This window comes from Solea solea, chromosome 2 (genome assembly GCF_958295425.1).
Source record: "Solea solea chromosome 2, fSolSol10.1, whole genome shotgun sequence".
Taxonomy (NCBI): Eukaryota; Metazoa; Chordata; class Actinopteri; order Pleuronectiformes; family Soleidae; genus Solea; species Solea solea.
In genome coordinates this window covers 17,484,105-17,499,932 of record NC_081135.1, presented here as the reverse complement: position 1 = coordinate 17,499,932, position 15,828 = coordinate 17,484,105, and the positions used below count along the sequence as shown (strand labels likewise).

Sequence of the window (15,828 nt, the reverse complement as noted above, 5' to 3'; positions counted from 1 at the left end):
GTAGGTCTTGATTACTGATCTTCCTGGCCCACCAGATTCCAAGGATAAAGCGTAGTCTAGAGTTAATGAAGGTTTGGAGTTTCTTGATGTTAAATTGTGTCAGGCCCCACGTTTCACATCCATACAGCAGGATGGACTACATTTGATTCGAGGATCTGTAGTTTGGTTTTGATGTTCTTGGACCTCCAGACTTGTTTTAACTGGGTAAACGCAGCCTTGGCCTTTCCTATGCGTGCATTCACATCCTTGTTGCAGCACAAAGGTTTGGCCTTCCCTGCTGTTTTGACCCGCATTTCTTTTGTTTTTGTTGCGTTTATTGACAGTCCTACTCGGTTTGAGTTTTGTTCTAGTTTCCCCATTTTCTCTCTCATCTGGCTGATACTATGACTCAGGATGGCGAGGTCATCTGCGAAGTCCAGGTCATCTAGCATGTCCATCAGCGTCCACTGTATCCCTGTCCTTCCTTCCTGTTGTGGTCTCCCTCATTACCCAGTCTTATGAAGAGCAAAGGGCTTAAGAGACATCCCTATCTCACTCCAGTGGTCATGTTGAAAGGCTCCGTCAGATCTCCCTCGTGTGCTACCTGGGCTTGAAAGTTAGTGTTGAAAACGTTAATCATGTTGATGATTGACTGAGTCAAAGGCCTTCTCGTAGTCTACAAAAACAGCATACAGTTGTGAGTTGAATTCTGTGGACTGTTCAACTATAATTTTCAGGATTGCAATCTGGTCGCTACACGATCTGTTTGGGCAGAAGCCTGCTTGGTTGTCTCTAAGTTTGGATTCCATGGCGTTTGCTGTCCGGTTAAGGATTATTCTGCAGTAGCTTGCAACTGAGAGGAGCATTATGCCCCACCAGTTCTTTCACTGGGTCAAATCTCCTTTATTCGGTATCTTAATGATGGTACCTTTCTTCCAGTCTAGGGGTATCTTCTTTTCTTGCCATATTCTGCTAAGGAGTGGGTGGAGGGCTTCAACAGACAGTTTGCCTGCCTCTTTCCATGCTTCAGGGGGTATATCATCTGGTCCTGCAGCTTTACCATTTTTAAGTGATTTGATGACCTTACCAATCTCTGCCTTGCTTGGTGGTCCGGTGCGTTTATCAAGCAATTCTGTTTGAGGTTCAACTTCCGGTGGGTCTGGTGGGGGTGTGCGATTGAGGATTTCTTCAAAGTGTTCTTTCCAGCGTTCCATTTGTTCTTCCTTTGTTGCAAGCAGCTTGCCGTCTTTGTCTTGTTCCGGCTTGTTAATATGTCTCCTTTTTTCATATCCTGCTTCGACGCAGCTTCGTCTGCCTCTGTGGCTATGTCCGCGATCCATTTCCTTTTCCTTTTGGTTCTGCTATTATCAATATTTGCTTTTAGGTTACATCTTTCCTCCACCTTCTGCCATGTGTCTTGACTCATCCACTCCTTCTACTCTCTCTTAACCTTTCCGAGAACCGCTTCACATGTGCTTGTGTAGGCTTCCTTGATGATAGACCATTCCGTTTCAATTTCCTCATCTTCTTCCTCTTCGTTGTCCAAGTTGTAGCATAGAGCATCAAAGCAGGTTAGTACAAATTCTTGTTTTATTTCAGGGCCTTTCAGCCACTCTACATTATACTTAGTTGTCTTCTGTTTCGTCTTCCTACAAGCTGCGAGTCGTACCCTGCAGGTGGCCAAAAGTAGGTGGTGGTCCGAACCGACATCAGCACTTCTCTTTATTCTGCAGTCCTGTAGTGTTCCCCGCCATCTTCTAGAAATTGCAATGTGGTCTATCTGGTTTTCTACAGATTCATTGGGTGATCTTGACGTTACTTTGTGGCTCTCTTTATGTGGAAACAGGGTGTCGCCTATTACCATGTATTACAAGGAGCAGAAGTCGACAAAGCGCTCTCTGTTGTGGTTCATGTTTCTGACGCCATGCTTTCCCATCACTCCTTCATTCCCACTGTTTACTGCTCCCACTTTGGCGTTCATGTCCCCCATGAGGATGGTGATGTCCCTCTTCTTACGCTTGGCCATGGTGGCTTGCAGTTGTTCATAGAACAGTTTCTTATCTGCTTCACTTGCATCATTGGTGGGGGCATATGCTTGTATAATGGTTGTGTCTTGACAGATGTAAATCTCGCCATGATGATTCTCTCTGAAATGGGTTCCCATTACTTCCTTCATGATTCCTACTCCTATCACGTGTCGGGTGTTCTTCTGGGAAGCCAGAGTATATGATGGTTTGTCCGCTCTGCAGGATTGTTTTTTCCTCTTCTACAAGTTCAATCTATTCATTTCTGCAGCTACTTGGTGAATTCTTCCGGCTTGATAGAGGGTTCTAACATTTCATGTTGCAATGTTAGTACGGTATTTAGGGGACAGAAGCTTCGGTCGACTTCATAGGCTGTCCCCCACCAGAAATGTCATTAAGTCTATTAACACGCCTCGTCCTGCCTTGAGATAATCCTCTGGCAGGTTGAGACCTTTTCACTGAGGTCTTCGTAATCATATTCATCCACTGGTGGGTTATTGACCCAAAGGCTTCATGTGCACCAATTAGCCTCAGGGATTGCTGATGTGCTCTGCCTCACCCTGAGTTTCACCCCTGCACCACGGTGAGGCACACTCGCGAGTGTGGGGATTGTGGCAACCGCGACATCCCTAGGTGCCCCAACTTCACAGGGGAATTCTCTGTGCAGCGGGGTTTAAATATTGCACTACCTGGCCAGATTTCCACACTGTACGCATGCGTGATATGTTTAAGTCAAGATAAACAGAGGCAAAAAACAGAATCACTAATAAAACAATATGGCTGGAAACAGGCTAGGGTATGACTATAAACACAGATAAGTGCCCATGAAAATTTTCAGAGTTGAATTTTACTGCATGAAAAACCTGGTCTTCAGGGATAAACATACTTTGCTGGTGTACACACACAAAGCTCCCTCAGTCAGCCCTGGTAGTATTGCTTGACAGAGTTTGTTATCATATGAAGGAGCAGCTCACAAATAATGTTTCATCCTTTCTGTTCATAATCCAAAACCGAGGCAGAATAAAACCATCACCAATGACAAAAATCACCAAAGCTTACTCACTACCTCATTAAATCTCAATCAGAACTTTTCATTATCATTACCAGCAGTTATTGTGCCAAAATGTCAACAGCATTAGGATGAAAGTACCAATCAGGTGTCAGATTTTTAAATGTAACTCAGTTGCTGTCAAGAATCAGCTCTTAACGCTGTCAAAAATGATATTATATACTGTATATATCAAGCCTTAAGTGCTGTGTAGGCCTAGTCTGCTGAGAATACCATCACACACATCACACTCAAACACATCAGTGCTGTACTGTCGCCACCTCCTCTAACATCCCCCTCTCTCATGTGTCAGCCTATGGTGACAGCCTTATCAAGGAGTCATCACAAAGCTGTCACAGATGAGGGGCATTCACTGAGCGATGTTGACATCTCTTTTTTTAAGGAAGGAGAAAAGAGGAGCAGGCAAGCTACAGTGAAATTGCATTTTTCCTTCCTGGAGAATTCTCCTTTGTGTTGTCAAGAGTGTAGTCCAAATTAGGAGTGAAGGCTTTGTGGTGAGTAGCCCAGCAGACTCCATTCTGTGCTAAACTGATCTTTTGCTGAGGGGAATTGAGCGGCTCAACAGTATTTATCATATCGCTCTGGGGTGAGCTTACTGTAATGCTCCAGCTCATTAGCTTGCAGGCGCTCGAGTGCCGAACCATCATCTCAATGAATCCTAAACAAAAGCACTGAGAGTGGATATTCTCTCAACAGTTCCTCTCAGAGATTAGTGGAGGCTTAACATTTGATATTGCAAAATAAAAGTTACATTCTAATTGTATATGAAATTAAATTCTATTATCTAATGTTATCTAATTCTAAATGCTACTTTTACACGTTATTGCAACAGAAGCCAGAACAGAAGCCGCTATTGCAGCCAGTCACCCTGCCAGAAGGAAGAGGCAGGGTTTACAAACCCTAACTTTTAATGGGCTTTCCCCTCCTAATCAAAATTAATCTAAGGAAAATATCTGCTTGAATTAATTTTTTTTCTTCTTGCTTACATATTAACAGATGCTTGTGCATGCAGCTCCATGGGGGCATAACACTTTCACACACTGGCTTTACAAAGGTATTTTTGAAGCAATCGCCCGTTTTCCAATCTGAGACATTGACCCTCTAAACAAGGAGACTTGAAGCTATTATTGCTGCCAAATTGAATGGTATGAATGCAGTTTGAATTCCAGTACTGTCGTGCTGTGTAATGTACTGTGTGTTAATGGCTGTAATAGGCAATAGGTCTGTAATTACGAGGAGAGAAAAGCTTTTTTTTTATGCCATACTTTTTGTATTTCTGGAATATTATTTTCCAATTGTGCTGTTGCAGATTTGTAAGCTGCAGTGTGTGGAAAGCAGCACTGTTGTTTCCAGCTTTTATGTAATTTGAGCAGCAGAGCACAACAGAGCACTGTGCTCACTTCACTGTCACAACTTCTGAAATGCAAAACCATGCTGTTACTGACATTACTGTCAAATTAAATGGAGAGGCGCTCATTTTGGACGAGTATCAAAGTGACAAACTGGAGGAAACAAAAGTACCCAATGGAAAAGCTGGAGTGCCAAGAATCACCAAAATAATAATGAAAAAAACATGTTTGTGGCTGTTGTTATTCATACTTTATTTGCAACCAAATGAAACACATTCAGATGCTATTTATTGACAATGTGCAGTAAAAACTGTTTGAATACTTTTTTTTGTGATTGCCTTTTAGGTCTACCAGTATTCTTTCTTAGCATCTTATCTGATCTACAACCTCCATACAAGGTGAGAAAATTAGCCTAAGCCTTAACAACATTTGCTCCCCTCCAAATTACAATTATTTCTGCTTCACTTTCTGGAAGCTGGTATTATGTGTTATGGAGAATGTGTTATGAATGCAAATTAGGGATAATTGTTTATGAGACTGATAGTTGAGACATAGTTAACCTCAACTGTAGAATTGTGCACAGAATCTAAAATCATGATAAAAAAAACATGATAGTTTAAGTCAATGGTTGCAGTTGTTGACAACTGTAAACAAATGCAATGTTTGTTTTTTTTGTTCATTACTGTCTTTGCATCAGAGAAGTCAGAGAGCTGAATCCTCCAGAGGTGTCAAACTCAGTCCTCCAGTTTGCCTCATGGGGTGTTCAAGGTCAACAATTGGTGAGTAGTTTTCATATGATTTAATTGACTGTACACTGTAACTGTAGGAGGTATTGACACACAGTTAAAAATCATCAATTTAACAAAAACATCATAGAATATAATCCACGGCCGCTTAAGTCTACAACATCTTAATAAGTTTGCTGCATTATGTCGCTTTTTCCAAAAGGAAACTGGTGTTTCTGTCATTTTATAAAATGTTCACACCCAGAACCATCATTCATATGGAAAATCAACAATTTTAAACAACAGCATAAGGGAGTTGCCTCCATCGGCCAGTTACACGGTGATATTTTGTGACTTTGGTGTTTGAAATACTTTCTTCAGAGTAAAACAAGAAAGTCTAATACTTCAATATTTATCAGTGTTAATTGTTATGGATTTTATGATGTTTTATAGCATACAGATTATTGGTTGATCGAACAAGTCATCTGCAGATTCATCCACATGGAAAAGAGTGCAGCCAGAAACACCTTCACTTTGGATTTCATTAAGATACTCATCATTTGAGATGAAGAGGCCCCACTGCATGCACAAGACTGAAAAATCAATGTTTAATGCCCTATGTAACATTTTATCTATAATTCATCTCACTCTCCCTCTGTGCTCCAAGCTAAAGGCTGATCAAAGACTGCTGCTGTCTTGAAAGCAAAGGCATACTCCCGCTACACTAAACAATTATTTTGAAGAAAAGCCAGCAACAGTTATTCTAGTCAAGGCAGTTGCTGCATGGATGATAGACATCTTCCATGGGTGACAAGAAGCTGACTGTGTGAGTAATGCCCTGACGCTACACAGTATAATGTGCTGAATTATCAGTCCATTATTTTCTCCACTGCCGACAAGGAAAGTAATTAACCATTTGATAGCATATTTATCTCGTTTCCTCAGTATTTATACCTGCCCTCGGTGGAACCTGCGCTCCCACAAGTCCCTCAGCACAGCTCCGCAGAACTAATAGCAAAAGTAGTAATTTATCATGAGCTCTCTCTCTATATATTTGTCTGTGTTATCACTAGAAATGAGCCACTCCCTGAACGTTTTCTCAATTTGCTGAATGGAAATGTTCTCTCACCTTAATTCTTGGATGTGCAATAAAACCATTACATATAGATTCAGTTCAAGAAACTCAAGTGGACACAATTAAAGTCATGTACAACATATTATAAATCTCTACAGTTATTCAAATTATTACAGAACCAAATACCATACTATAAGTTGCGCAATAATAACACAAACCATATCGGGACCAGTAGTCCTCATGAAGACCAAAATGTGGTCCCAGACATTATTATAATAAGATCAGTTTAAAGATATCAAATTGTGGTATCTTAAAACTGATCCTATTATCTTGCCAACATGTTAGCTGGTCCAAAGTAAAACCATAAAAGCAACATCAGTGGGCCTAACAACTATAATTCAAGAATACAGACAGCATTTACATTTAGAGCATTTTATTTCAGTTCTTAAAAAAAATGTTCATCCAAAAAAAACATACAGTCTAAAAAGATTACTGTGAAATCTACAGTATCTTGCTAACAAAGGTGAGCGTATCTACTAAACAGGCCCAATCCAAACCCAACACCACTTCCCCCTGTTCACACTGCACAATAATAATTAGGAGAATTGACCTCTATGCTCATCTAAAGACCCATAAGGACCAAGAGGGAGGACAGTCATACTCGTCTACGAGTGACCACCAATAATGATGGCGTGTGTGTAAGATGGGGGAATGGTTCCAGCTGACATGATTCATTGATTTACTAGAACCTCTTTTGGCTTAATTTTAAATGTAATCCTATTGTATACCTTTTGTTAATGCAGATATATATCTTTGAAAACAACATTTATTACCAAACTGATGTTCAGAGCAGCTCATGGAGGTTCACATCCTCTGGACACGAGGGGACTGTCTTCAATGGCATCGCAGACTGGCTGTATGAGGGTAAGAGAGACAGACATACACATTATGCAATGCTATTCAAGCTTGAGCAAAAATAAAAAGAGAAATTAATGCTGTTTGTTGTGTTTTCATGTATAAAATAAATAATGATGAAACTGGCCACCAACTGAAATATTAATTTATTAACTCACAAACTTTAAAGCAAAGTAAATGGATACTTTCCTATTATGTTTGAAATACATCAGCCTTTTACTACAAAGATTCCATTGTGCAGGATTAGGGTCATTTTTGTCATCCACTCAGCCCTCTCTCATTTGTATTTTTAATTGGCCAATATGCAGTAATGGACTGTACAGTAGTAACTCAAAAATGCTGTCTCAGATGAACAACTAACAAGCCTTATATGCGCTCTTCAGGGCCACATTTTCTGATGTCTCTGCTCTTGGCTTTCCAGAGGAAGTGTTGCACAGTCAGGTGGCCCACTGGTGGTCCCCTGATGGATCCAGACTGGCTTACCTCACCATCAATGACTCCCTGGTCCCTAACATGCTCCTGCCTCATTTCACAGGATCTCTCTACCCCAGAGGAAAGGAGTACCCTTACCCAAAGGTATGCAAAATAGTGACCACACTTTCTTCAATGTCTTCCAGAGCAAAACAAGAAAAATACATTGCTTGCATTTATAAATAGGTGATGAAGACTCAACCTGTATTTGGGGGAGTACACTCATTACCATCCAAGCACTCTCAGCTTCCTCTGAGGTTACCGCCACAGATGCAGGTGAAGTTGGTGGCAAGAATCCTCCATAACGGTGTTTACCTATGTCATCATGATGTGTTGCAGCTGCAGTGGCGCTATTAACTACAATATACTCAAATCAATATGGTGACTCCTGTGAAGTTCATTTTAACTGGAAATAAATAAATATGAGGAAGCCCGAGAACCATGTCCTGAGGACTTTAAGAAGAAATCATAATCTCAGACATTAACCAGAGATTTGAACAAGGAGCATGCAGGATGAGTTTCCAGAGAATGTTCAGAGCAACTTTTGCAGACCACACACACACAGAGGGAGAGAGAGAGGAGAGAGGAGAGAGAGACAGAGAGACAGACAGACACCCTCTGCACAATCTCAAGAATTTTCGTACTTCTCTATACATCTGAAAGTAGCTTTTGATTAATTTCAGCCAAGAGAGACAAATGCATGAAAAAGTAATTTACACAGGATACAGATTAAACAGAATAATTTGCTATTAGACTAAAGGGTATTTGGTTTTTTGGCCAATATAAGGCAGATATCAAAGCTTAGGGCTTGTGCCTCTGAGCAGCAACTACAAACAAAACCTAACAGTGGTGGTAATAGTGGGTTGTGATCCATTGTGTCTGATGATGTACAATGAATGATGACAGCAGAAAGACACAACACACTGTACTTCAAAAAAGACGACAACAAGATGATTGGCATGGCAGGCAGGCATGTTGTAATACTCTTTGCTACAGACAAGACTGGCTGATGAACCGCTGATGGCACACCAGGGAAATGACAGCTAGGAACTGACAGTGTGCATACTTGAGAGGAGATGAAAACACAAAGTATGGGAATGAGAATAAGATCAAAGCAGGCAACCTTACTGAGTGAACTTACGCTAAAGCTTTGTTACATCTGTGTTCCAGACACCTATGAGCTTACTAGCTAGTGTGAAACAGCCTGTACATCCTGACAGTATTGCAACATATCAATCTCTCTTTATTGTCATCAAACCACTGTTATGAATAATAGAACATTCCTTTCTTGTTTAACTAATGCTGACCTGCTGCTGAAGGCAAGGAAGTTTAGGAAGTTTGTGTGGGTCTGCTCGACTGGTAGGCGATGGATTGTGATATGATTTCTTCGGGCAAGTTAACGCACTTCTCCTCTTGGTGTGGATGTGGAGCAGCAAATGAGTCTTAGATTGGAGATTGGTTGTAGGAGAGTGGTGGAATGAGGGTCACAAGGTAAAGGGCATTCTCATTTACTAGATCAGACCCACAGATAGAGGGACAGGGTTTTCTTATTGGAACTTGTGTTGTTAATGAAGCACTGTTTTGATCTAACATTCACCCACGCTGTGTGTAAAACTGTATGCATACACAATGTGTCTGTTGCTCATATTTCTGAGTGGGGTCAGTGAGGTAACACTGTGGGACTCAAAGCAAGCAGAGATTTAATTGTCCTTCTTTTGTCTGTGAGAACACAGATGCTGTTAAGAACACAAACAATAACTGTGAAACAAGTCTCTGTATATCCAGATAAAGTCTCACTGAGATTAAAATGTACTTTACGAGCAAAACATGGCCAGAAAGTACAAGAAGAAGCACAGTGAATCTAGAACTCTGAAAGTCATGCAGTGTGAATTATATAGTCTCTTTAAGCCATATATCCACAGCACAGCAGTGGAGACATAGAATACAGATTGCAGGGAGAGACAATAAATGTTTATTTAAGTTAAGCAATTGTGAGGATCATTTATTACTGTTAATCTGTTCTATCAGATGGAGGAAAAGAAAACTGAAAAATGGCCAAACATATCAGCCATAAATAATGGCATTATATATCAGCTATTAGTTGTCACTGATTTCATAGGTCACAGAAAAACACTCGGTCAACCTCAAATGTGTGATATGATTTAAAAGTTTCGGCTATGTTCCATGGCTTCCTGTCTCAACAAAAACTGTGATATGATCCACGTATCAACAGTAGACAGAGTAAACAGTAGCAGTATACCAAGAAGCTATTGTACCTCCATAGGCAAGGGAAAGTGAATGAACGGAAATGTACTTGACTTTTTATTTGAATTTTTTTCAAACATTGTACAGTACAACTGGTTTACAGTACACTATCAGACATCAATGTGTACAATACTTTGTGCAGATGCTTATGTCCGATTAATAGGTTTCTGACACATACCTTCGAGGAGGTGATCTGAGTGTTTTATTTTGAAAATGGGACGTCGATGTCCTTAAAAATCAGCTTGACGGCAGGCTTTTTACTGTAAATCCCTTAGGAATTCAGGTGTTAAAATTCAGCGTTAGGTAGTTTGATGTAGGATATAGCTTTGATGTAGGATATAGCTTGACAACAGTCGGATAAAGTAACAATTAAGTAGTCCCCGAACATCGTAACGGCTGGTCGTATAACTGCACAAAAACTTCCACAGACTTTCACTTCCGTTTTTGAGTATGCATCTATTAACGTTTCTGTCGGCCGAGAGGGGCAAACGTAAATGTTTTGAGTCTTGCTGGCGTTTTAGGACTTGCTGGCATTTTGGGACCAGTGTTTTGGGAATCTGCAGCGTTTGTGAATATGCAGCTCGTTTCTCCTCCTGCATGGGTTTTGGGTCGTTGTAGTGCGTTTGCCCCTGTCGGCCACTGTAGAAATTACATAAAAAAATAAACAAGTTCATGAGAGGCTGTAACTTAGTAATGGATTCCTCTCATTTCCTGAGATTTCCCTCATCATGTCAACTACTGAGCTCTATTTTTGAGAGAAGATTAAGTGAGAGATGATGCACGGCTTGCCCCAGGGCTTGCACAGCAAACAGCAACACAATCTTTGATAAAGTTCGACTGGCATTGTTTAGTATGAGTATGAGTATAGCATGTGGAAATAGAAAAAAAGTGCTGCATGTTGCTCAGTGCTTACCAGCTTTGCTGCAGCAGTGCATCAATGATATCACATCCCATTGAGCTTGGCTTGCGAGTGTAATTCTTCCCATGTGTTGTTTTTGTTTGTTTTTTGTTTTGTTTTTACTATAGATGGATCAAAACAACCCCATTGTCAAACTGCATGTTGTCGCTCTAGATGGCAGTTCACTAACAACTGAAATGAGACCTCCTGACAGTTTTGAAAAGAGGTAAACGTGACATAAAAGTCAATTATATTAATTAGAATGACAGCAATATCATATTGATATGTTCTCAACTACTTCCCCTCTTTGTTTGCGCTAGTGATTACTACATCACCATGGTGAAATGGGCAACACGGGACAAGCTGAGTGTGCGTTGGGTGAATCGAGCTCAAAATCTGTCCATTCTTTCACTGTGTGTTGTGACCACAGGTGACTGCACAAAGGTATGAGGCTTTCTGTTGAACCTGCCTAACAAAAAATATGCACATGTACTGTGGGGTAACTGGATCTTTCTGATTCAGAAACATGTGATGACATCAGACAAGTGGCTTGATCGTCAGGTAAGCATTTCACTCCAGAGCAGTGTCTGTATTTCTACTTTTCTTTATTTTCGGTTTGTAATGACCTATAATGCCTTTCTTGACTTTTTTTCCGTGTCACATCTCTTGAGGATGCAGTGTATTTTCTCTGAGCAAACTCACTATAGCACCGAGTATTGCACTGATTGTACTGGTGCTGCTGGGATACACGTTATAATGAATTTTGATACATTTTTATCGATTACTTTTTTGTAAGCAGAAGTGCTTGAAAAATCCGATCAGACTTGAAAATTGTTATGTATTTATAGAGCACTTTTCTAAACATGATGACCACTCAAATTGTTATTATATTCCCATTGTTATGTTAATGTGAACAAAGCCTGATGGAAAAAGCAAATTGATGACCACCTTTGTGATTACTGTTATCACTGATTGGGGCTTTGTTTAGCCAGTTTCAATTGAATATGTTTTTCCCATGCTCTTATCAACACTTAAAATGTCCCATCTCAATGTTACAGAAAGATAAGAATAATACTAAAACAATCCTACATCTAACCAATCTTTAAATATAAACAAAAATGAGGGTAGCTGAACATTTCTTACATGAGCATTTCTTATTTAAGTATCCTGCACACTCACAGTGCGTGATGACTCTTTCTGGAACACATTTGTTGTTTGTCTCGTTTCCCAGAATGAAGAGCCAGTGTTTTCTGGAGACTGCACAACATTCTTCATCACTATGCCTTTAAAACACGGTGACAGTGGGACATTCAACCATATCACCATGATCTCCAATGAGGTAAAATTAACTATTGATTAAATTTACATATTTAATGACATATTTTCTGAGCTGAAACAAAGCTCCTTGTGCCCTTTTAAGCCTCCATCTTATTCTTATATTGTGCCATGTTTAAATGTTATATCCAGAAGCACAGGAGTTGAAAAAGGCAGTTATCAAATCATAAAGGCTACAATGTAATGGTTATATTTGAATTAGTTCTCACTTCTGAACCCTGCATTAAGAATTTATAGAATTTAAATTTAAATCTAATAAAACGTCTGTATGTGTACAGGTGATGCAATGTTGACAAGACACTTGTCTTGTTTTCTTTCTGTGTTTTTCAGTTTGAGGGTCAAGAGGTCAGTCTCCGCCACCTCACCTCAGGAAGCTGGGAAGTTTCTGAAATCTTGGCCTATGATAAAACAACTAAAACAATGTGAGCATAGACTGAAATACAGATGAAAAACATAAGTTGTGCTTCAGGTAGGGAAGTTTTGCAGTAGCTGATTTTTTTAACCTTGCAGAGAATGGCAGAAAGTTTTGTTTAAAAGTTGTAAAATAATCTGTAACTTCTGGAATTAAATGAAACGTAATACAATATAGGATATATATATATATATATATATCCTATCTGAAATGGGTACATATATATATTTATATCCTATTGTATCTGAAATGGATACATATATATATATGTACCCATTTCAGATACAATAGGATCTAATAATCTTTGTATTTTCCAGTTATTTCCTGAGCACAGAGGAAGGCCCAACACAGCGGCAAATGTACAGGTACAATATAGTTTCTACTTCAGTACAGAGGAACTTTTTTTGAAAGAAACAGTGAAACATTGTGTTGAAATACCTTTATCTACCTTCCTGTCAAGACTTGACAGTTTGCAGAGCTTAGAATAAAGACTGGGAACAGAAGGAGACAGTACAGCTGGCTCTGTAAAAAAAAATATCACACCCACCAGCAAAACTGAAGTGAGATCTACATCTTTCTTATATACTGTATACCCAGCTTCTCCTCAAGACTTTCATGTGGAAAATCCTATATGCAGTTTTTTGTGCAGGAGTCGGGTGTACATGGCTCATTGTCTGAAGGGGTGTACTGTGAAAAGTTTGGGAACCACTGCATTAGTGCAATGAATCCCGAAGTTTAGGCAGTGCTATCCTGGAGGGCTATGCAGTTCCTGCAGGTGGGCAGCAAGAGATCAGAAAAATAAACACATAGAAAGAATTTTTTGTCATTGGGTTTCAAATAATTCAAAAAAGTTGCGTCAATTCAGCTGTCAATTTTTTTCTTCTTCTGATAATTGGAGTAATCATTTCAATTCTGATTGGACTTTCTCAAACCTTCATAAAAAAAAAATATAAGGTAAGTAAAATGAAGTTTAAGGGTATTGTTTTAGAATTTAAGATGTGCTGTAATGTGCTTGTTAAGTTTGGAAATGGCTATATTACACTATAGTTAATATTCGTAATGCCATCTCAAGACTCTGTCTTTTTTTATTTAATAAACTATTAATATCAAATTAAACTTTGACATAAAATGTATATAGCAAATCAAATCACAATTCATATATGTGAAAAATAGCAATTACATATTTGAGCCTAATTGTTTAACCTTAATGTACAGTGTTTATTCTAAAGGCAGGCCACATTAAGTCCATGGTTGACAGTCAGTGTTGCTAGGCTTTGTCAGTCCAGTGTGTCACGCACACTGAGTCACTCTATGTCTCATTTTCCTCCTCCTCCACATCAGTGACTTTCCTGTCTGTTCATTATTCTTGTTTTGGAATGAAAATACAGCAGTAACAAAATGGAAATATGTCATGTTTACGTGGATCAGACACATGATAGCACCAAAGCAGGAAGTCACGATTGGATCAACTGTTTATACGATCAGCATATACAGTACCAACCCACTCGTTTGGATGATATTTGTTTCTAAATGTTTTTCTGAAAAAGTTTCCCCTTAGCATCAACTGACAGTAATTTAAGTTGCTGGCTTATATTTTCATGCAAGTGAAACTCTGTGTATAGTCCATTATGTTAGTGTGTGCCCTCTACTTCCTGTTGTGTTCTCACCAACATCGACACATTGGTTGGCTTTCATTGCTGTTCTCTTGGTGTATCCCAGCCATTCAAACAGAGGACTCAATCATTTTTTTTAGAATAGTTTGCTGAACAACTGATGAAATGGTTACATTAATGTAGGTCAAAGTGTGATTTAATTTGAGAGAGAAAGAAGCTGTATGAGCTCAGCTGTAATAATATTGTTTTATTTTTTGCTTGTAGGCTAACTAAACTTGACTGTAAATCTCAAATGAAGCAATTCCCCTCTCTCCTTTTACTTCTTCTGAAATCTGAAAAGACTTGTTATGACTTGTTATTTTCTCCCCCAAACAGGGTCTCCACAGTCGAGCCCTTTCTTAAAGAATGCCTCACCTGCTCCCTCTTCAAATCAAAGTGTACCTTCTACGAGGCACACTTCAGTCCCGACTACCACCACGTTATCCTCAACTGCAGAGGTAAGACCACTACCACCCAAACGCCGTGTTTCCAGTGAAGTGATGTAATCTGTTTGACACAGCTGTAACACTGAAGAGTGGAGGAGGCAGACGTGTTCAGATGCTTCCTCATTCTGTTTCACATCTTTTTGATCTATCCTCAGTTTATTTTTGCTACAGACACAATTATGGCTCTAAAATGTATAAAATGTCACAATCAGTGTAGTATAACAATGTTAAATGTTGAATCATGATTGTGCATCCTTGCTTTCTCTCTCTGCTTGTCAGTTGTACACACAACACTCAAACACATCTACACTCACAAAAAGACACATTTACATACAGTTAAGGGATGGGAAATTTGATTATGTGTGGTAAATTAGCATACATCAGGCTTCCCTAAGTTACAAATCATACAAATATTAAACACATAAAAGGTGCAAAACAAAGTTACAGTTCTACTTTTTCCCAGGTCCTGGAATCCCACAATCATCTCTGCACAAGCTCAGTGATATGAGCAGTAAGTTCATTAATTGACACTGGAAAAGCACACCAATGTACTATTTAGATTCTTTCACTCTATTGCATCAGGTATTTTTTCGTTTAATTATGTTTGGGTAGATATTTTTCAGCATGATTGCATGCACTGAGATAAAATAATGTTTGGAGATACAGTAACTAAAGTTAAGTAATACAAAATGAAAGTAATTACGTTGTAATGTTGAGTGCATTACAAGCTACAGGATACAATATTACACTGTATATAATATTTTTCCTTGAAATGTTTGATTACTTTGTATTTGATAATGTCCATGTTCTTTTTGTGCCATGTTCTCAAACAGAACACATGACTTTTGAAATAAACACAGTATTAAAAAATGCACTGGTGAACAGGACGATGCCCAAGTGGGAAAGAAGAACCATACAGATCAACAACTTTGGTATGACACTGCGATCATCACAATCTAAGGTTGCTATGGTTTGTGAGGGTGTTTTTTTTTAGGGTGTTTAAATAGAAATAGCATAGCATTTTAAGTTGTTTGGTTAGATGTTTAGTTGTACTTGTGACATTAGGAATAGGATGATATTTTATTTTAGCACAAATCACAATAAGGTCACTGGCAATAGGTTTTATTTTGAAACAACTGTATGATGACTTAAAATTAAGAACTGCTCTTTTTTTTTTACCTTACACATCATTTGCTTTAAAATGGGAGAGGGT

The 15,828-nt window shown here is 39.0% G+C and overlaps 1 protein-coding gene across 1 annotated transcript in view; it reads left to right on the top strand.

Annotated features, from left to right (window-relative positions):
* LOC131455393 (inactive dipeptidyl peptidase 10-like) overlaps positions 1-15,828 on the top strand; it is a 67,702-nt gene that overhangs the window by 31,119 nt on the left and 20,755 nt on the right. Inside the window, exons 6-18 of the mRNA XM_058622993.1 lie at positions 4,767-4,819; positions 5,119-5,200; positions 7,025-7,145; positions 7,558-7,712; positions 10,899-10,996; positions 11,091-11,214; positions 11,293-11,331; positions 12,002-12,109; positions 12,436-12,527; positions 12,835-12,882; positions 14,506-14,627; positions 15,079-15,126; positions 15,449-15,547. Coding sequence (XP_058478976.1) covers positions 4,767-4,819; positions 5,119-5,200; positions 7,025-7,145; positions 7,558-7,712; positions 10,899-10,996; positions 11,091-11,214; positions 11,293-11,331; positions 12,002-12,109; positions 12,436-12,527; positions 12,835-12,882; positions 14,506-14,627; positions 15,079-15,126; positions 15,449-15,547 — 1,189 coding nt within the window. The remainder of the gene's footprint in view (positions 1-4,766; positions 4,820-5,118; positions 5,201-7,024; positions 7,146-7,557; positions 7,713-10,898; positions 10,997-11,090; positions 11,215-11,292; positions 11,332-12,001; positions 12,110-12,435; positions 12,528-12,834; positions 12,883-14,505; positions 14,628-15,078; positions 15,127-15,448; positions 15,548-15,828) is intronic.